The 21,425-nt window shown below is 47.0% G+C and overlaps 2 protein-coding genes across 2 annotated transcripts; one reads left to right on the top strand and one right to left on the bottom strand.

Moving 5' to 3' along the window:
* Positions 1 to 120: 120 nt before the first annotated feature.
* appbp2 (amyloid beta precursor protein (cytoplasmic tail) binding protein 2) lies at positions 121 to 13,636 on the top strand. The gene is made up of 13 exons (XM_070829445.1): positions 121 to 496; positions 4,760 to 4,848; positions 5,559 to 5,710; positions 6,304 to 6,427; positions 7,225 to 7,393; positions 7,493 to 7,582; positions 7,708 to 7,775; positions 7,864 to 7,969; positions 8,086 to 8,210; positions 8,634 to 8,719; positions 10,134 to 10,324; positions 10,423 to 10,588; positions 11,940 to 13,636. The coding sequence occupies exons 1-13, from the start codon at positions 359 to 361 to the stop codon at positions 12,200 to 12,202; spliced, it is 1,767 nt and encodes a 588-aa protein (XP_070685546.1). The 5' UTR covers positions 121 to 358; the 3' UTR covers positions 12,203 to 13,636.
* A 3,348-nt stretch (positions 13,637 to 16,984) lies between these two features.
* LOC139200418 (uncharacterized) lies at positions 16,985 to 21,040 on the bottom strand. Its single transcript, XM_070829715.1, has 5 exons — positions 20,777 to 21,040; positions 19,468 to 19,580; positions 18,692 to 18,815; positions 18,390 to 18,550; positions 16,985 to 18,309 (listed from the first exon to the last, which is right to left on the bottom strand). The coding sequence occupies exons 1-5, from the start codon at positions 20,814 to 20,816 to the stop codon at positions 18,244 to 18,246; spliced, it is 504 nt and encodes a 167-aa protein (XP_070685816.1). The 5' UTR covers positions 20,817 to 21,040; the 3' UTR covers positions 16,985 to 18,243.
* Positions 21,041 to 21,425: the final 385 nt, after the last annotated feature.

Here is a 21,425-nt window from a genome sequence, read left to right as displayed (position 1 = left end):
AAGGACATGATAAATTAGCACAGATCATTTGCATACATCCATTGTTTTGATTTTTTTTGTGCGTGCGTCGACCGCGCAGTGACGTCATCGCGTCGGCGTGCGTCGGGACGGGGGCACGGAACTGCTGTGGGGTCGACGAATAATAGGAGATGAAGGAGAAAAATGGAAGAGAAGCAGCGATCTTAGCTCCGTAGCGGCATCTGGGCGGCGGCGTTGCGGCGACCTGTGGGCTCGGTTCGGGGTGGATGTTGTATGAGGACCGGCGGAGGACGCGCTTTAATCGCAGTGAGGTAGCGAATGTAGGCAGAGTTGGGGAGGGCTGTCGCTGCTGGGGTTTTTTTTGGAGAGGGAAAACAACATGGCTGCGGTGGAGCTCGAATGGATCCCAGAAACACTGTACAACACCGCTATCTCGGCTGTGGTGGACAACTACAGCCGATCAAGAAGGGACATCCGCTCGCTCCCGGAAAACATCCAGTTCGATGTCTATTATAAGGTAAGGCTTACGGGGCGGGAGGATATGTGATGTGAGAGGCAGCACACTGCACCAGTTTGTGTAATCAGCTGCTAGCGCTGCTGCTAACCTTAGCTAACGTTACGCGAGCTCCTGGAGACACAAATGGAGTTTTTTCGGGTCTAGCTAACTAACCAGCAGCCCGCCCCGCCCCACGGGCTCCTACAGTCCCCTACAGCCGCTGTGTGGTGTCCCTGTGAGGACCATTTGTTGAAGAAGAGGCCATGAACGGCATCGGACCCGGAGCTAATTACATCAGTGACCGTGTAAATGAGCTGTGGCAGTGATGTCATCAACACTAACTGTTTTCTGGGCTGGTTTATTGTCCAGAATCTGCTGTGAGCCACTTCATCTACAGTGAGCTTCCTCATGCTGCTCACAGCACATGGGAGCCTTTTCCAAGTAGCCATTCATCAATGTGCCATAACAGCACACAAGCCAGCTAAATACAGGAACACACCGAGCTGCTGGTCTCCTCCAGACAGTCAGCAGGACTGGAGACACCTTTCAGATCTGGCATCCATTCCCTCAACCACAGGTCAGCTATACCTGCCTGTACTCAGCCATGTACACCGTGATGTGCTCATGGGGTCAAAGCTAATCACAACAGACATTCCTCCTTAACCACACCACACCAAAACAGTGATGGAGGCCTCAGAGTTTCCTCACATGGTGACCTTTAAATCATAAGCATTGTGAAAAGATATTTAAAATTCAGTTCATTAGGCACAGATGGCTGATTGCTCTGCAGTAAATCCTCCGCCGTGCAGGTAATGATGCTCAGTCTGTGCTGGTGTAGATTCACCTGTGTGGTCATCCTGGAGGACACTGGCAGGTGTTTCTGTTATTCTGTCCACCCCATTTAATTCAGTGGGAGTCTGTTGAATGACAGAAACACCTCCAAGCTGAATGGACACCTCTGGTGACCGCAGACTGAACAATATCACCTTGATGATGGAGGATTTGTTACTTCACTAGTTCTAGCTCGGTGCGCCTGATAAACACATGGATAGAAACAGTTAAATTTGATATATTTAATCTAAACCTGGAGGTCATAGTCTAACAAGCCATGAATGTGTGTCATAAAGATTCAGGCCCTGAGTAGCCTGTGTCTGGCTGAGTGTATGTGAAGTGTCAGTAAATGTGATGTGTTGAGTGTGCAGGCTGCAGGAAGCTCTGGTAACGGTACATTGCTGACATAAAGTCAGTCAGGGTCAGGGCGACGCTGTGGACGTGGTCGACCTCGGTGGGACAGGTGTTGACAACATCAACCTGTCTGTGTGACCCGGTGCCATTGGTACTGGACTGTGACGGGACGATTCGTCACCAGCATTACGCTTTCACAGCGACAGCAAAAACCAAAATAGATCAATTCCAGCAGTTGATTGAATGAAGCATTGCAGCTCTAAGTCGCCTGGAGGGAAGCAAGACAATATTACATTCCATTACAGTCAGTGTGGAACTAAACTCACCACTGATTTACTGAAGTATTTATCCATTACTGGAATAAACAGTCCTGCAGTAAGCTGGAAACGTCAGGTAACCACCTTGTAATATCCTTAAAGATGGTGCATCAGCGTGCAGCCAGCCGGGGACATTAATCGTGACCCTCTGTCAGGAGGACGGACTGACTAAGCCAAACCATCCACACCGCTTTGTTTAACTTACAGGCGTTTGCACTTATTTTGGCTGGTTAGTCTGCCTGACAGTTATATTTTTTGCTTTCTTGCTTTCATAAAGGAGGGACATTTACACAAAGTCATCACATGGAAAAGTGATGAGGCACAATTTTAGGAGCAAGCCGTATATAACACCGTGCACTGCTTAAATCTGAGGGCTTGTGTTCTCAGCAGAAGGGAACTTTTTACTGTGAAACCTCCAGTTTTCATGCATTCACTTCTGATTTGTACTGCAAATGTTGGTCAAAACAACTGGATATATCCCACAAAAGAGCGCTCTCTTTTCTGTGATGTGTGCAGTGATGTTTTTTTTGTGCCTGGAAAAACCAGCTCGTGGCTGTATGGTGAAGCCTGTGAAGAGCTCTCACTCGGCATCTTAAGCCACGATACTGTCGAGAAGAAACAGACGTCTTGTTTTTAGCCTACATCCGTACGTTCATCCCTGGATGTGTGTTCGGAAAAGAAAAAGTTTTGTTTAGATGGCCTATTTCACACATCTCTCGTGCTCTATTCTCTTGCTTGCTCTCGCTGTATCTCCCATCACCTTGTACTTCTTGTTAGTCCTTCTCAAACTGGCGGAGACAGACGTGTCATTTAAATGCCAATGACACAGAACAGATTGACCTTGTATGACAGGAACTGCTGTTCACATGCAGTCAGAGCAGGATCATTAAAGCAGGTTCGATAACATGTGTTCGTCCTTTTGATAGAATTTGATTTGAATCACAAGGCCTGAAAACGGTGTGACTTTGTGCCAATATCTTGAAGCCACTATTGGCTTTAACTGATGTTATTAATTAGGCAGAAGTAAATTTAAATATGAGTAATAAATGACTTCAGAATTGGCCTTCAACTCTACATTTAATAAAGCCACTTTCCAAATGAGACTCTTTATTTCTGTCAGCCTGTGAACCACGGAGACTTCTTCTGAGGGAGAAGTGTGATGTCTTTGTCACTGTTGGAATATGTAACGCCACAGCCGACCGTCTGCTGGGAAGCCTCACCTGTAAACACTGACTTCAGCTTCTGTTCTGTATTTGTTAACTTTAAGGTGAAGGTCTCAAAGACTTTGGTTTAAATACATGTCCGTTAAATCATTCCCAGGAAAAATCACAACCACAGTTAGTGACACATGTTCCATCACAGAGCAGTTCAGCTGTGCTGGGCACTTTTATAGTACATGAAGCTGCATCCTCTCTAGTGTCCAGCAGGGGGCGACTCCACTGGCTCCAAACAGGAAGTCTGATTGGATGGAAGTCAATGAGAAAATGAGCCGACTTCTCTCCTGATTTATCAGCTCAGTGAACAGTTTCTGCTCTCAGTCTCTAGTTTACAGTCTTCTTCAGCACAGCAGGACGTTCATGTAGTCAGTGATGGTCCATTTAGAGGAAGGTACACCAGGAAGAGGCTGTCACTTCTGGCTCCAAAACCAAGATGGCAAAGCCCATAAAGCCAAACGGGAGGCTTCAAAACAGCAGTCCACAAACCAGGGGGTGACATCACAGTGGAGACGACCACTGCTTGTACACAGTCTGTGTTTTCTGATTTAAGTACAGGTGAGACCCATCACCTGATAGTTTTGCTGGTATTTGGTCATGAACAATAATTGAATTATTTAAAACATGAGTCTGCTTGTAGTCTGGGATGAAGTCTGAGGATCACCAAAGTTATTACAAATCATCCTGATGGCGACACACACACACACACACGCACACCTGTACATTTCATGGCAGAATATCCAACAGTGCCAAGATATTTCACTCAGTCGTCATGCTCTCAGTGGCACTAGAGAAAACACAGGGAGGGGTCACCCCTGAGTCCCATGAATGTCTGTGCAAAGTATCACAGCAGTCCATCCGGTAGTTGCTGAGATATTTCATTCTAGACCAAAGTGGAGGCACTGCCGTCCATAGAGCCATGCTGCGGGAGAAAAGAACCTGCTCACATGACCCGGAGTACAAACTTCATAAACTATTGGACGACGGGAGGACAGTGGCACACGGTACACTGTGCTTCAGCTTGAGACATAAACATTTTAGCAGCAGCTCTCTCAGACAGACGACCGCAGCACGGCTGTCTCCATGAATGGCCTGCTTGTGAGGCAGGGGGTGCATGAGTTTGTGGCTTGGACCGAAGGAACCATGGTCTCGTGTAGTCTCTCGTAGCTTAGGCATCAGGTGACGTTTCACCCAGTAACTGCAGTCGCGGAGACCCCGCTGAAACGGCAGTGTCCCCCGTACTCCCACCATGGGGAGCCACTGAATATAACAACTTCCAGCTCAGCGCATTTTGATGACAGACTAGACATCAGCAGATCTGTTTTGTTTCCACTCCTGAACAGCAGACAGCGTTTTTAAAGCATCACTTTAAAACAGGACAGAAACTCCACCAGGATATTCTCCACCCCTCTGCTGAGACGCTCTGCCCCCACCTCTACCTTATTAATCAGATCAGACTCAGACTCAGTGTGCTCCTAATGGAGGAGCTTACATCTGTGTTACTGTCGGTGTGTGTCCATGCTCACCTTGTCCCTCCACCTCTGTGTGTGTGTGTGTGTGTGTGTCAGCTTTACCAGCAGGGCCGCCTCTGCCAGCTGGGAGGGGAGTTCTGTGAGCTGGAGGTGTTCGCTAAAGTACTGCGGGCCTCAGACAAAAGGTAAGAGCATAATGGGACCAATCTGTGCCTGAAACCCCACACCACCCACTCTGCCCCATCAGTGGTCTCACAAAATGCCTCTGAAACAGACGCTTATCAGAGCGGCCGGCGCTGTGTGTGCTGGAAACTAATTTTTCATTATTTTATTATTATTTTAGAGACAAAGCACAGCACTCCATGTGCCACGACAGCCTCTGACAGAATAAACTCATAGATACTGAAGTTATTTTGGCCATGTGTGATGTCCAGTTAGTGTTTTGTGGCCCAGTGTGTCGCTCATTTACTGCTGTGACCTTCTCTAAATGAGCAGTTTTTCAGCACTGGAGCCTCTCCTGTGATAGATTTGTGCTCTCTTTGCTTTGTATTCCTTCTCCTCCTGCTGTGAGTCTCCGTTGAGTCACTTGATGACTTTCTTCTCCCTCTCAGCCTCATCAGTTTAACATTTTAACGTCCATATCACTCTCTGCTGCCGTTTGAGCTGAAAGGGACGAGCTAAAGTCCGAGTAGGAAAAGTCTTTGTGAAAGAGGCGTCTTAGTAAAAGTTAAAGCCCTGAGCACAATGAAGCCCCTTTAGCTTGATGAGGTACATTATGTGTCTGTCTGCACTGATTAGTTTAGAGAAGGCTTAAATGTGACAAACGGTGTATTAATCATTACCCAGTACCTTCCACTGACATGATTCACTCCTCTGTCCCCCCCCCCCAATGCAGACACCTCCTGCACCACTGCTTCCAGGCCCTGATGGACCACGGTGTCAAAGTGGCCTCCGTTCTGGCAAACTCCTTCAGCCGCCGCTGCTCCTACATCGCAGAGTCGGACGCCCACGTCAAGGAGAAGGCCATCCAGTTCGGCTTTGTGCTGGGTAAATAGTGGGGGGGGGGGCACTCTGAGCATAAACGAGTGAATAATTACACACCATTCGTTGACTTCTTCTGACATTATTGTAGTTTCAGCTTAAAATCTGTCTGTGATCCAATTACAGCAGAGGCTGTGTGGCCTTTTTAAAGATATCCTGTATTAGGTCAGCGACACATGGAGCAAGAGGTTAAAATGCTATTGAGGGCTCACAGGTGGTGGTGGGGTGATCTAACTTTCCCCAGAGCTTATATGTCTGTCGCTTAGTAGAGCCAAACTAGAGGGCCCCGTTTCTTCGTGTTGATGTCAAACATTTGGCTCATTTCTATCATCAAAGACACATAAAACACTTTTCCATGAGTGAAAGTCATTGTTGTGTAATAGAAGTTTGTAGGCGATATTTCTCAATCGAACATTTATATTAAGAAGAGGAAGCAACAGCTTTAGTTTTAGTCTGCTAGCTAGAGACGTGTGGTAGCACCATAAACCCTCGTCAGGAGCTCAGCTGGTGCTGCTCCACTCACCTGTGACGTCCAGTACATGTTACACTCATAATGAGTTGGTGTGAATCCATCTCACCTGATGTCGTTCTGATTCCAGGTGGCTTCCTGTCTGATGCGGGCTGGTACGGAGATGCAGAGAAAGTGTTTCTGTCGTGCCTGCAGCTGTGCACGCTCCACAGTGAGGTCCTCCACTGCTTCCGTGCTGTGGAGTGCTGCGTCAGGTCAGTCTCACCTGTCAGAGTCCGTCCGTCCGTTTATTTGTCTCTCACTGTTGACATCCAGACTGATGGAAGGCCCCATGACGGTGGTGAAGACCTTTTGCTTATGATGTGTAGTGTAGTTTACTTTTATCTTCGTTTTATGTCTAAAGCACCAACAGAGCATGTTTATCCTGCTCAGTGGTGCAGCATCCATCTCTGAAAGTGTAGCTGCTGCTCTGTATCACTTATTTTGGCACATAAAGGCTTCCGTAGTTTGTGTTGTGAACTATATTCCTCCTGTTATTACACCCATTCAGCGATGCCGGGGTAACATGAAGAGCTGTCGGATCCACAGCTACACCTACACTGCACCTCTCACACACTCAGCATCATTTACTGCCCTCATTTCATTCTCTAGTCCACTGGACCTGAGCCACTTTCACATTCTACATATTTTCCACCAAATGCTCTTTGTGTGAGCACCATACAAGATAATAAATAGTACAAGTGCCACAAAGAGTCATTTAACACGGACAGAAAATTGAAATGTTGTGTCAGTTATCAAACAGAAGTGCCATCAGTTAAGAACAGACTGAATGAAAAGGTGTTGGTAGAAGATTACTGCACCAACGTTTGTGTGAATTTAATCAGTTGGTTAGTTTGTGCTGTGAGCTTTGAGCTGTGCCATAGCATGACGATGAATAATGCCTAACCGGCCCCTCAGAGGTGGTTTTTGTGCATGTACGTCTGCACCCAGGTAATAAAATGGACAAACACGTGCGAGATGGTCATGAGGTTTTCCTCTCGTGTCTCCACAGGCTGCTTCATGTACGCAATGGGAACTGTAAGTACCATTTGGGAGAGGAGACCTTCAAGCTCGCTCAGTCTTACATGGACAAATTAGCCAAACATGGCCACCAGGCCAACAAGGCAGCGCTGTACGGCGAGCTTTGTGCCTTGCTCTTCGCCAAAAGCCACTACGATGAGGTTTGTATGTCTGAGACGATGTTATCATGTTCTATCTCTTTATATGTCAGAGACAAGACATGGATTAAGTTTTCTTTATCTTTTTCCTGCATTTTCCAGGCATACAGGTGGTGTATAGAGGCTATGAAGGAAATAACTCCAGGGCTGCCTGTCAAAGTAGTGGTTGATGTCCTCCGGCAGGCCTCCAAGGTTAGCAGCGTTCATTTATATTACAAGATGTTACTGGGTTATTAATTGGTGTTGTTGCAGAGTGTATCTGCAGGAAAGCAGCCTGGGTCCTGGTAAGTAAACCCCTGTTTGTCTTTCTGCTGCAGGCTTGTGTGGTGAAGAGAGAGTTCAGGAAAGCAGAGCAGCTGATCAAACATGCAGTGTTTCTAGCAAGGTAACCTGCTGTTTGTTTCTAAAGACTCAACGTCAGTCTTCTCCCTGCTGTTATCATCAGTTCTGACGCCTCGGTTTGTGTCTTACAGAGAACATTTTGGACACAAGCATCCCAAGTACTCCGACACGCTGCTAGATTATGGATTTTACTTATTAAATGTAGACAACATATGCCAATCAGTTGCTATTTACCAGGTAAGCAGAGCGTCTGTACATGTTTCCTATGCCCTGATGTTCAGTAAAAAAACAAAAACAATGCAGCGTGGTATGTGCGTCTGATTAAAAGTCCTCTCTTGCCTTACAAATTCCAGACAGCGCTGGACATCCGACAGTCTGTGTTCGGGGGGAAGAACATCCACGTTGCCACAGCCCATGAAGACCTGGCCTATTCCTCATACGTGCATCAGTACAGCTCGGGGAAATTTGACAACGCTCTGTGAGTACAATGAATCCTACAAAGTCAGGACTATTCCAGGACCAGCCAGATAATTACATTAGACACGAGCTCCCGTGTAGATGAAGCACAAGATGATGAGTCATACTGTGATGGTCTGCCCCGCTGCTCACTGTACTGCTGGTTGTGTTTAGTGGCTGTGTGCTTTGGCCGTGTGCCATGTCATACTTTCAGTGATAGATAATGGCGAACCGGTCCACTGACACTGCTTCCTGTGCACAAGGGGCCTGGTTCAGAATTGGGTAATAATCTGTCCTCTCTAGCCCCGATCAGAGACTCTTCAGAGAAACTTCCTTCAAGGGAACCTTAACTTTCTTGGAAGTGTTTATCCCGAGTAGAGAACATCTTGTTGCCAAGTGTGAGTTATGTGACACGTTTGGCTCCGCTCCTCTGTTTGTCCCTCAGGTTCCACGCAGAACGTGCCATAGACATCATAACTCACATTCTGCCTGAGGACCATCTGCTGCTGGCCTCCTCCAAGAGAGTGAAAGGTAAGACCCGTTTCCTGGAGACGCTGGGCCTGTGCCCACTGTGTGGAGGGCACGCTGTCCAATATCAGGCAGGCGAGGAACCGTTCACTATCACATTTTCCATGTGCCTATGCATGTACGTGTGTCTGTGTACATACCAGATTCTCATTGGTCGCTGGTGTCACGTTCATAAGCAGACAAGCCGTCTTCATCCATTATTGATGTGCACTTATTATGCTGGTGATGCTGTAGCTTGAGTAGAGGGCAGCACACACACACACACACACACACACACACACACACACACACACACACACACACACACACACACACACCTTATCTCTCTTGTGGTGCATTGAATCAAAACCTCAAAAATCATTCCAAAGGAAAAATTCCTGCACGCACACTTTTCACCTCTGCATTGATTGATAACACAGAGTTAATGTTTGGGTCAGAAGGACCTCTCTGAAGACGTCTCTGTATGTTTGACTAATGTTTGAGCATCAAAGTAAAAGTTCACATGTCAAACAGTAACTTCTAAGGTTGATAGATTTTACAAGTTGATGGATTTACAGTTCATATTTACACTAATGCCATAAGTTAATAGTTTGATTCCTTGCACATAAAATGTGTGGATCATTTAAAATGCATAGGATCTCAGTTGTGTTACGTTTTGGGAATAGGTCAGTGTGACTGTTACTTCCTGGGAACAGCACACCTTTAACTACCTTTGACGCCCTCGTGAGAAGTTTGGGGGGGAAGTAAGCAGCAGTCAGGCAGGGAAGAGTGGAGCCATACGATGTGTTTGACCTCTTTGGAAACTTTCCCGTATCACTTATTTTTTTGTGTGGAAGTAAACGGTTGAACTTTACCCAGTGGTCCTGTGGATTTGTTTTTTTTTATGTGAATTAGGACGAGTGGAATCGTTTGAGCGTCAAGCCAAAGCTTCGTTTATTGGAAACCTACAACAGCCATCATAAAGGGACAGTGTGCTAAAATATTTCATACTTGTATGCAGTAAATCTGAGCTGTTCTTTGCCACGATGCTGCGCCGTCGACACGCTGTTATTTGAGCACATCGTGGGCTTTTTCAGTGATTAATTAGCGTAGCGGTGGAATGATCATGTCGTGAACTGTGATGAGGCCATGATGAGTCCGTCATTAATAAAGACTGCTGAGGTACGTGTTCAGTGAATGTCCACCTGTCTGTTGCCGTGATGAGCCCTTTTTAGGTCGTCAGTCAGTAGCCGTGCAGAGTGTTTCCTCTTGAAGGGGTTTGGACGGTAACAGTGAGGTGATGTCTGTATTTCAGAGATGGGTGGTGACTTAAAGCTGCTGGTGAATTTCACATTTGGTTTAGAAAAATGACTTGACGCTGTGGCTCCACTGTTAAATCTGGGCAGAAGTCTAACGTGAGCTTCATCACCCCCCCCAGCTCTGATTCTGGAGGAAATCGCCATCGACTGCCACAATAAGGAGACAGAGGAGCGTCTCCTTCAGGAGGCTCATGACCTTCACCTGTCGTCACTACAGCTGGCCAAGAAGGCCTTCGGAGAGTTCAACGTCCAGACGGCCAAACACTATGGCAACCTAGGACGACTCTACCAGTCCATGAGGAAGTTCAAGGTGGGCGGAGAAAACGAAAGCGCTTTGCTGAAACCCAGTGATGTGAAAAGCTTCATGTTAATGTGTGAGCCATGCCTCCGTCTGTTGTGTGTGTCCAGGAGGCAGAGGAGATGCACATCAAAGCCATCCAGATCAAGGAGCAGCTTCTGGGCCACGAGGACTACGAGGTGGCTCTGTCTGTGGGTCACCTGGCCTCCCTCTACAACTACGACATGAACCAGTATGACGACGCAGAGAGGCTCTACCTGCGCTCCATCGCTATCGGTCAGTCACAGGGACGGGGCGGGCGGGGATCTTACTTCATCCACTTATTGTAGATGTAGTCCTTCTGTCCATACCAGGATCCTGTAGTGTAGGAACGAGTTTATCCAGTGACTAGTTACTAGTTACATGTTTTGATCTGAACCTCAGCAGCAGGTCAGCAGGGACGGCTCCTGATCATTACTGAAGTCAGATCCAGAAAGAAGTTGCCACTGTTATTGTTTCCTTCTATGAGTAACCAAACGTCAGATTCAAGACTTCAAGAAACACAAAGCTGAAGGGAGAAAGCAGACAGTGGTGGGGGGGTCAGAGATCCACGGGGATACGATCTGCACCCTCACAGTTTAAATCTAAAGTCTGTGGATGTAAACACACGTACAAACACTGTCCCAACACTGAAGTGTCCCTCCCCCTGTTCCCACTGGTGAATAAAGAACAAAGCTAAACGTTAGCTAATGCTAACATCTTATGGCACCGGCTTCATGAGCAGCAGCACTGAATGGAGCAGTTTAGGTTTACTGCTAAAAGTGATCCGTTTTATGTACGCTTTATTTATCACCTTTCTCTGCAGCCCAGCAGTGATGCTGCTCAGATTAAAGTCAGACAGACTGACCTGATGATGAAAGTCTCTAGTGTCTCATTCAGCTTTTCCTCAGGGTCCAGTGTTAAAGAAGCAGTAAGTCTGCAGTACATTTCATATGGTGACCGTATCAAATCAGCAGAACAGCGTAACATCCCAGCCTGACAGGTTAGCCATTCAGCATCTGGTCACCATGGTGATTTACCTGGGTAAAAGTTAGCCTGCTTCTAGATACCTGCGTTAGGCCCTTAGATAGGTGGATTAGCCCTCTTGTCTCTGAGTTGGACTGATGTGATCATTGTCACGTTAACACTGACGACTGATGTCTGCCTTACTGGGCTGAACGGGCCACGCTGGGGCATTAAGTTGGCCATTAGGAGCCTAATTAGCTTGTGATTAACATGGAGTGACTTGGGATCAAATGATTATTGTCTTTGTTGATTATCGAGCAGTACATTTCTCTCTTCTTCACTGGGTCCTCCAGACATCAGGAGATAGTGAAGCATGTCCAGAACAGTTTTTTAGAGCCCAAGCTGACGTCAAAAAGCCAAAGACATCAATGTTCTCCTATGTAAGACACTGAAAAGCAGTAAATTTGCATATTTGACGAGATGGAAAGTTTTAATGTTTTGCATTTTGTTTGATTTGAACGATAATCAAAATAATAACAATCAAGCTTTTTGTTCAACAGACTTATTGATTAATGGACTAATTGTTGCAGCTCTAGAATGATTATAGGACGTGATGCATGTGCTGTTTGGTGCTTCCTCACAGGTAAGAAGCTCTTCGGAGAAGGTTACAGCGGGCTGGAGTACGACTACCGAGGCCTGATCAAACTCTACAACTCTGTGGGGAACTACGAGAAGGTGTTTGAGTACCACAACGTTCTGTCCAACTGGAACCGGCTGAGGGACCGGCAGTTTGCCGTGGCGGACGCCCTGGAGGACGTCAACACTACGCCCCAGCAGACCCAGGAGGTGGTACAAGCTTTCCTATTGGCTCAGAGCCTGGGCCCCACCCGCCCCTGTCTGGGCTGAGTCTATGAGGGAAGAGGGGAGGGGGGGGGGCTGCAGCCTGGCGAGGACACACAATGTGATGCTTCAGTTGCACACAGTTTATTAGTAATACACAATAAATTCAAGCTCCACTGGCAAGACAGTGGGCTGCCAGCACACACACACACACACACACACACACACACATTTAGTGATGGAATTTAAAGAAGTAGAGAAGACACCGTTATCAAACCTCATCGACACCCACACAAGCCACCGAGATGCAACTCCAGACTGGATGCAGCTTCACCCCACAGAGCAGACTGATGCATTTCTCCAAGAGAAAGAGGACACATGACTGAAGGGGGGGGGGCAAAATGAAAAAAAGAAAAAGGAAAAAACCTCAAACGTCCTGTAAGGATGACAAACGACCTCCTCTCTTCTCTTGTCTCGCTCGCCTTTTTCGTTTAAGTTTGGAACCGGAGGACATTTTGTTGCTTTTATATTTTAACCAGTGTAGCTCTGAAGGCCACGAGGCTCGTCGCAGATCAAACCATGTTCTCCACCGGGGCCCCGGCCCCCACACACATCTGTGAAATACACGTTTCCACCCACATCTGTCAGCGCCGTCACCTGGAGGAGCAGAGGTGGAAACGTCAGATATTTTTGACTCTTGTACAGTAAAATTATACGGCAGATTGTACACTTAAGTTTCAGTTCAAGGCTTCTTGCTTGTTTTGTTTTTTCTTTGCAAAGAAATGAAAGTGGACATTGAGAAATGTCCCGTTTTGAAGTGCGTGGTGGAGAGACTACAAACAGTGGAATGTGACGGACCAGCGGGGATATTGTTACACACATTACAGGCTTCACAGCTCTCCCATTCAGTTTATTTTATCTCTTTTTCCAGCTTAGTCCTGAATGATTAGAATAATTAAAATGCCAATAATTTATATGCAAAAGTGTTTGTTTATGTAGCCCTTTGTTTATGCTTTTCTTACTGAGTGAGCCATGAATTCAGCTTGATGATATCACTTTAAACCAAGGGACATGGAGAGGAGTGAGAAGAGGAAGATGCCACATGTACAGAGGCCTCTGAGCCTCCCACTCTTTATTTTAAGGTGTGGCTTCACATGTGTGTGTGTGAGTGTGTGTGTGTGTGAGTGTGTCTGTGTGTGTGTGAGTGTGTGTGAGTGTCAGTATACACAGATAGAGCTCTGGGTGCCCAAGTGCTCCACTGATGATTACCAGCCTTACACCAGCTTGCAGTTATCTGTCTGTAGACGGACCCATACTTTAAAGTGCTAAATAAACTATTATACCCTTAAGGGCACTGCAATGGGGACCAATATTGTATATTTGTGTGTGTGTGAGTGTGTGTGTGTGTGTGTGTGACGCCAGCCTGTTTACCTGTGCATCTGGTCTCTCTTCTCCTCTCCTTCCACTCAGATTTTCCATTAAAGCAAAGTTCCAGACATGTTTTTTTTACTGGACCATGTTTTTCCATCATTCTAACAGTTTCTGTCCCAAACCCCATCGATTGTTTCTCTATCGATCTGAACTCTGTCGCTCACAGGCGTGCTGGTGTTTGACCACAGTGAACCAGTGGGAAAAGTAACCGTGACAACAGCCGGTGGCACGTCTTTTTAAAACGACTGATCTGAAGTCAGATCTCTGGCAGCAGTGTGATGCTGCTGCTGGTCGACACGCAGCATCTTTAAAGGATCAGGTCCCTCTGTGTGTTCAGTGCAGTGGCTCCCAGCTGGATCTGCTTCTGACTAAAGCCAAACCAACAGTTTAAGACTGGCGCTAACATTGACGTTTGGGATTTAAAAAACTAAATATAACAAGAAACAGAATAAGGATCGAGATGTGACGGTGTAGAAACCACTGTGCTCTCTGGTGGCCAGTCTACATCTGTGGGGTTTCACTTAGATGTCACCCTTATGTTTGATTTGAAGACGGTCTCTTATTTGCTGCCTGCAGATTGGTCACTGCTGCTGCCGTGGTGTCGAGCCTTGCAGGTTTTCTTTCGATTTAGATTTATTATTCCAAGTGGAATCAAAAAAACAGTCCCGTGGGAAAATGGTGTGACGGATTTATTGGAAGGAAATGTTGCTGCTGTTTCTCTGGTGTTTTTTGGATCAGAGTGAGCTGCTTTGTGTTGGGGCGGAGGCAAACAGCTAAATACCATGAGAGGGAAGGGAGCAACACGCTGTCTTATAACTGAGGTGAACTGACCCTTTAAAGTGGTGCAGGGTGAACGGACAGAAGTGACATCTGTAGCTGTGTAAAGAAATCTGATGAGAGTTTGCACTGATGGAAGATCAGCTGTAAAATGAGTTCCTACAGGGCTGGAAACACGATGCCTTCCAGAAGAACCCCGCTGTTGTGTCGTCGTCGTCGTCGTCGTCGTTGTTGTTCTCAGTGAATGAAGAAAACGAGCTCTGCCTTGCTGCTGCTTCAGTGCTGTCAGACGTCTCCCTCTAGCAGAGATGTGAGTGGCTCTAGCTGAGGAGCTCCAGCCTTAGCCCCCCTTAAAAGGACGCTCAGCTACACTCTCGGTGCTTCGGCTTCAACTGGCACTCCCTCTCTCCCTCCCTCCCCCTCACACACACACACACACACACACACCCAGAGCATCCGTGGAAATGAATGTGACGTGTATATACAGTCCTGTACAGCATATTTGGGCTCCTGACAGATGGTCACAACATATCCTCTACGAAGTGAATGATTCTCCTCACTGTTAGATTTCATCCTGACTAGTCCACCCCAGGACTTGTTTTGCTCTCTCCTGCTACTCTGACTGTCTCGTGGCACCTGCTGAAAGGCATTCTGGTCCGTCAGGGCCAAAAGGCTCTTTTTCACCCAAACTGCAGCTGAACTGTCAGCATCTCTCCACGACGTCACGTCCACAGAGAAAAGAAACAGAAGGACCCAGAAATGTGCTTTTTTAGACCGTTGAAGTGTTTTAGGAGGTTTTTCTTTAACTTGAAGGCTGAGAAACCAACTGACTGGTGGAATGTAAGAGAGGAGGCTTTACTTGACAATACGTACTGGTCATGGTGATCTACTGATGTCTGTAAGGGAAAACTGTAGTGTCAGTGCTGGAGGGGGTGGAGCGACAGATGGGGGGGGGGGCTGCTGCTGGGACAGAGGTGTCCGGTAAAGCTGTGACCTCTGCAGCAGCTCAGAGGATTGACTCCAGACGTGATGAGGGGATGTTTCACTGTTGTCCTGTTACTGCTTCACTGTTAGCTGCAAGAACATTAAAAGTTATATCATGGATCACAAGCGTCGAGTGCACTGCTCTCTTCTGTTCGCAGCTCAAGCTCCTCTGTATTTACAGGCCACTTCGGTGTCTTTATGATGCAGGCAAGGCGAATGGGTTTGAGAATCTGTTGCAATGAAAATAAATCTGATTAAAATGTGTTGATGCAGAACTTTTGATTCGAAATACAGTTTTAATCAGATTCTTACTTGGAACAATGCACTTCTTCAATCTATTTTCTACTTCAAGACACAAGAGTGAGCTCCTATTTACTCACATCCCAGTGAAATGACACGTGCTCAGACTAGTTATTAAATGCATTATAAAAAGTTCTTTTAAACTGTTATTAAACTATGTGGCCAAAGGTGTGTGGACACAGTCACGTGTGCTGCCGTCTGGGACTGTTTTTGATGGTTTGAGGCGACACTTGGGGAACTCTCCCTCCAGTTTCAGCAGCACAATGGCCCGAAGAGTGAAGGGTCTAACTGTGCCTGCGGATCCCTGGAAGATGTTTAGATGTTTTCATAATTTAAGTAAGTGGGATGTAAGAAACGCACCACAAAGAGCCACACAATCACAGCACACTTTCTTTTCAATTCTATGCAAACGTAAAACCAAATGTAAAACCTGCTCAGTGTCAGAGTCAGACTGCTCCTCACTCATTTTAACTACATCTTTTCTACTAGTCTGGAAAATGGTTGAAAATGCAAAGAAGACCGTCCCACTGCTCCAAAAACAGGATGTTAAGGGTTAAACTATGGATTCTGAAAGGCTTGAAATTAACACACACTTCTTACATCTTAGTAAAATAAAGTCCAGAACATCCTCATGAGGAACTTTATATTCTTAGGACTTTGTTCACTTTCCTCCCTCACTGCAAAAAAAACTTGTTTTTTAAATTCCCACCACTTTGAACAGACAGAGGAGCTCTCTGTAAGCCATAACCCTGTGTGTGTGTGTGTGTGTGTGTCACACCAGTAGAAAGCCCAGGACAGCTTGTATAAATGGTGGCTGACTTAGAGGTCTCAGACTCACGTCCCTCACACAGGACAAACATGGGGGACAGGAGAGACACATCCTGGAACTGTCTTTCAGCATTTTAATGGCAGCAGTAGCTGTTCAATAGTGGACGCAGAGCTTCCACAGGGTCTTTGCTCAGCCTCACTTCACTCTCGGCGCTGCAGGAGAAACGCTGCTCCTTAGGTCTTATCTTAGACCTCGACCCCATCACACAGCTCTGGGATAAGAAGGTTCTCAGGTGAAGACGTCCAGAGTGTCTCAGGTCTGTTACCCTGTGCTGCCCCTGCTAATAAATGTGGGGACTTTATATGATAAATAAGCTCATCACGTATCCAAAATGTGCAGGAAGGTGTGTTTTGTCCATCATTTCATTTCATTTAATGTGTAGAAATATTTCATTATGAACATGCTGAGCACTGTGGATGCACAACACATGTATAAACATACAGATCTGACCATGTTGATTACCTTCAATAAGAATATTATACATTTTATGTTTGAATATGCAAACTATGCATTATTTAAGGGTTCAAAGTTGTTGACACATAAGAGCCAAAGGATTTTACTGAGGAAATGTTGGATATCTGTTTTGTCAACAGCCATAAAAAAAAAACTATTTTCACCATGTTTTTAGGAATTAAATATTCTAGAAATGAGGCTATGAATGATATATGACCCCCCCCCCCCAGTAGAAACCTTCAGAATATAGAGAGGACGAAAACTGGAGGGTTTGGTGTCTGTAAGAGCTGCTGAAGTGGAGAAAAACACATTTTGAGAAAACAGACTTTAAAAAGAAATCTACAGATGCAGAGAGACGAGGTAAACACCTAAATGTGTGTTTTGGATGTCTGAAAGAAGACATTTTATGGAAGCTGACATGAAAAAAACATGTTTTGCCCGTCGTGTCTCAACTAAACATCCTGCAAAAGACCAACACAACTACAGCAACACCTGGTCGACACATCAGCAAATACACCGTTATCTGTCAAACACTACAGTCATGGAACCAGAGCCTTCAAGCAGACCTTCAGTTTGATCTTCCTCACATCACAGTGTGACACTAGAGCCCCGACAGGCTGCAGGTTTGGGACTGATGCTGCATCTGTGCATTTCTTCACATCGAGCCACGTTTTTTTCAGCGAGTGTGCAGGACACTTTAGTTTTATAGTTCTACACACAGCGGATTACCTTGAAGATACAGGCTTCCTGTTCACCGTTAGTGTGATCTCCGCTCACAGCGAGCCTCCCGTCGGCTGCTGGAGTCATTTCATACAGCAAAGCACATCCTAATACATCAGTCTGATGGGCAGTGCAGACATTTTCACTCCTGACTGGCCTGCTGACGCAGCTCCTGGAAAGAATAACGTCCACAGTCCCTCCACCAGGTCAGCACACCACAGGGGCAGCTGTTCCACGTGCAGCACAACGCTTGGATGCAGTCTCACAGTCAGAGCAGCCACACAGACAGTCCACCGTGTTCGCTGGTTGACAGAGAGACATTCAGGTGCTGTCAGGTGCTTTCACTGCCAACAGCAACTGATGCGGTGAGTAACAGAGTAGCAGCTGTATTTCTACATTTTTGGTTGAATTTTTTTAATTTGTCTTCACAGCAGTTCAAAAGAGCCCTGAAATCACTTCTAACCAGCCAGTATATATATATAGTATAAATCCTGCTCCATCGGCCTGCTTTGTTTATGGCTTGTTTGTTTTACACTCCTGGTCTGTTGATGATGCAGTCTGTGTGTACTTCCACATATCATGGTCATGGTCATGGGCAGGAGAAGGTCGGCCATCAGCTCTTTTTCTCGTCCGGCTCGTTACTGGTGAGGCGTTCAATGTGTCTCCAGATACACCACACCTGCGGGGGGGACACGTGGGATGGATGTGAGCAGGAATGACTTTAACACAACACGATGTTTCCGTTATGATGATCCTGACCTCCACAGACAGAGCCAGCAGGCGGCCTGCAGCCAGCAGCAGCGCCCCCCCAGCCTGGATCCAGGGAGGCAGACACAGCAGACCCCAGCGACACCCGTACAGCCACAGGGGGAGGCAGTGCAGCCCGCTCACCACCCATGTGCCCAGAGGGGTCCGAAACCCTGCGGGGACGGACACACACACACACACACACACACACACACACACACACACACACACACACACACACACACACACAGTCCAGATGAGCTCATGGAGTGTGGCTCAGTCGTCCTTCAGCTCAGACACAGACAGCTCGTTACCGTTGGCCATGACGGCCCGTATGAGCCGCGGGCTGCTGGTGAAGCTGTCCTTCCACTGGTCACCGCTGGTGCTGTGGTTACACACAAACACACACCACTCCCACGCTGACACCAGCCACCCCCACTGTAACACACAGAGAGCTTTAAATATGGAGCAGTCCCACCATCTACAGGTCACATCCACAGGCACCACCACGCTGTTTAAAGGACCATACCAGAGGTTTTTTTGTTTACTACAAACCATCTATAATTACCTTTTACCATTTTACAAACAAATAGTCCAAAAAATATCAGATCATTAACTCCCATAAGAATGTCCTTCAGGTCTCTGGCAGAGGAGGAACCTTGTGCCGCCCGGTGAGCTACAGGGGAGCCTCGTGGTCTCAGAGCTCAGGCGTTACACTAGTGCTCTGATTGGCTGAGTGGTACTAACCATGACTAGTTTAGATGACGTCTCTGATTCTTACTTTACTTGAGAGCACCGCTGGAGGGAGCCCGGCATTTAGGATTCAGACTAAACGCTTGGTGGTCCTGCAGTGAGTTATGATGGGTTGACAAGTTGTTTTTCAGACTGTAGTGAGACCAAACCTCAGTCAAAAAATAATTATTTCAAGACAGAGGATGGAAAAGGTCTATCTAATTGGACATCACTTGTATTTAGAGGGAAAAACTCTGGTATAGCCCTTTAAAAGTGTGTTTCTGCTCGGTAAAGTCAGGTCTTTCCTGAGCTGTGAATGTGTGTGTGCACTAGTGTTGAGCGTCCTGCAGCCACAGACCTCAGACAGCAGGCTCCACAGCATGCCTCTGCCCAGGTTGTCCACCACGACGTCCAGCCAGGCCCCAAACCTGGAGCTCTGGCCCAGCCTCCTCGCCAGCCAGCCGTCCACTCCTGCACAGAGAGCACCGTCACACAGCACTCATGTCACCCCCCTCGGCCGCACTCAGCAGCCTGACAAGGGTTAGGGTAGAGGGTTAAGGGCATTCATGCAATATCATTATCAGCACCGATACTTTTATTGTTTTCAAAGAAATACAAAAACACATAACGGAGCAGACGGCTGGTTTCATTACATCTGTGAAAAAGAAGAAAAATCAAAGGCCACTGATGCACCATGGGCGCCTGGTGTACCGTCCATTCAAAGTTTCAGTAGTTCTTATGGTTTATTTTTCTCCAAAAGAGCAAGCAGGCAAAGACCAGAGGCCCCCAGGTGCATGCTGGTCCTACACCCGCCTGTACCTTCCTAACACCACGTGCCCACAGTGTGACCCCCCTCACAAACACAACCAAATACCAGCGACACGAAAACCAAATGCCAAACAGAAGTAACTAGAGTAAATAAAGGAGAACATAGTGTGAGAATCTGTCACCTGTAAGACAACAACTAAAGACTGACAGCAAACAGCTCCTGCAGCTCCACTGCTGCAGCCGTCTACTGTTTTTAATAATCCAGTCTGAAGTTGGTGCAAATCATCGTCTACCAGCAGCATGAAACTGCACACGTCTTGACTCAGTTTGACAGGTAAAGCACAGGGGCAGTGATCCACGTCAGAGAGACAGGGGTCTGGCACTGAAGACACGTAACTTTGTGTCTCCATTTACACCTGTGACAGGTTAAAACAGACCTTAGTGGTGCTGCCATAGCAGGTAAAGCACAGGTGGGATGAGCGGCATGATGAAGGCAGGGGAGCAGATACTTTACCATCAAGGGCGATGGAGAGGGAGTAGAGAGGGACAAAGAGTGCTGGTGTCCGACAGGCAGCGAATGCAGCAAACACAAGGCCTATCCTGATGTAACCTGACACACACACACACACACACACACACACACACACACACACACACACACACACACACACACACACACACACACACACACACACACACACACACAGACAGGTAAAGCCAGGTGAAATCACACACCTGTCCCAAGGTGACCCTGAGCACATTAAATCTCTGTTTAAATCCACAGGTACAAAGCTGCTGTAGCGTTCAGACTAATTATGGTCGCCACAGGTGCGGTGAGCTGCCGCCCCCGTCCTGTCAGAAACACTAAGCACTCCTCCTCAGACGGAGCCGATCCTCACCGGTGATGTTCGGCCAGTACAGCAGAACCCGGAGCCCCATCTCCGGCCACGCACGGCCGAGTCCTCGAGGAGGAACAGAGGATGATGCAACCTGCCCGGGAGCCGACCAGCTAGCGTTAGCTACCGGAACACACACCCTGCTCTTGTCGGCACATTTCCATCCGTGTGGTGTTCAGCTGAGGGCGCCCTCACGTCCCTGTCCACCTGGTGACGTAGAGCCGACTACACTGTCGTAGGTGTGGCGCCAAACTTCATTCTGAAATATGGGAATTTAACAACACCGTGCTTCAGGGGAGGGCAGCCTTTAAAAAAACATCGAAAAAGAAAGCGTCCACGCATTTATAGCACGCAGGGGTTACTTTCGGTTCATTTTGGTGGGTGGAACGAATAGATGTAGTTGTAAGTAGGTGTTTGAAACATGTACTGAAGTTGTCCCTCGTGTTGAATCTACACGCCGAAGCCGTGAACCCCCACAAACAATACTAGAGTGCCCTGTAGTGGTGCTCAACGATGAGGATTACTTCGCCTACGAGCCTGCCAAGTTTAAACTGGTACATTTTTCAATGGAATCTGGCGCACAGCGTCACCGTAGACGCGGGATGGGCAAAGAGCCGCCATTAGCCTAGTTTAAGGCGAACTTAACTGGTTG

Source organism: Pempheris klunzingeri, chromosome 4, assembly GCF_042242105.1.
Source record: "Pempheris klunzingeri isolate RE-2024b chromosome 4, fPemKlu1.hap1, whole genome shotgun sequence".
Taxonomy (NCBI): Eukaryota; Metazoa; Chordata; class Actinopteri; order Acropomatiformes; family Pempheridae; genus Pempheris; species Pempheris klunzingeri.
The sequence above is the reverse complement of the archived record's forward strand: the minus strand, read 5'-3'. Positions and strand labels throughout refer to the sequence as shown.

Coding starts and splice junctions, on each gene's coding strand:
- appbp2 (XM_070829445.1), top strand. CDS start 359: ATGGCTGCGGTGGAGCTCGAATGGATCCCAGAAACACTGTACAACACC. Junction 8,211..8,633: donor GGGAAATTTGACAACGCTCT/GTGAGTACAATG, acceptor TTTGTCCCTCAG/GTTCCACGCAGAACGTGCCA. Junction 10,325..10,422: donor AGTCCATGAGGAAGTTCAAG/GTGGGCGGAGAA, acceptor GTGTGTGTCCAG/GAGGCAGAGGAGATGCACAT.
- LOC139200418 (XM_070829715.1), bottom strand. CDS start 20,816: ATGGGGCTCCGGGTTCTGCTGTACTGGCCGAACATCACCG. Junction 19,581..20,776: donor GTACTGGCCGAACATCACCG/GTGAGGATCGGC, acceptor CTCTCTGTGCAG/GAGTGGACGGCTGGCTGGCG. Junction 18,551..18,691: donor ACGGGCCGTCATGGCCAACG/GTAACGAGCTGT, acceptor CCGTCCCCGCAG/GGTTTCGGACCCCTCTGGGC.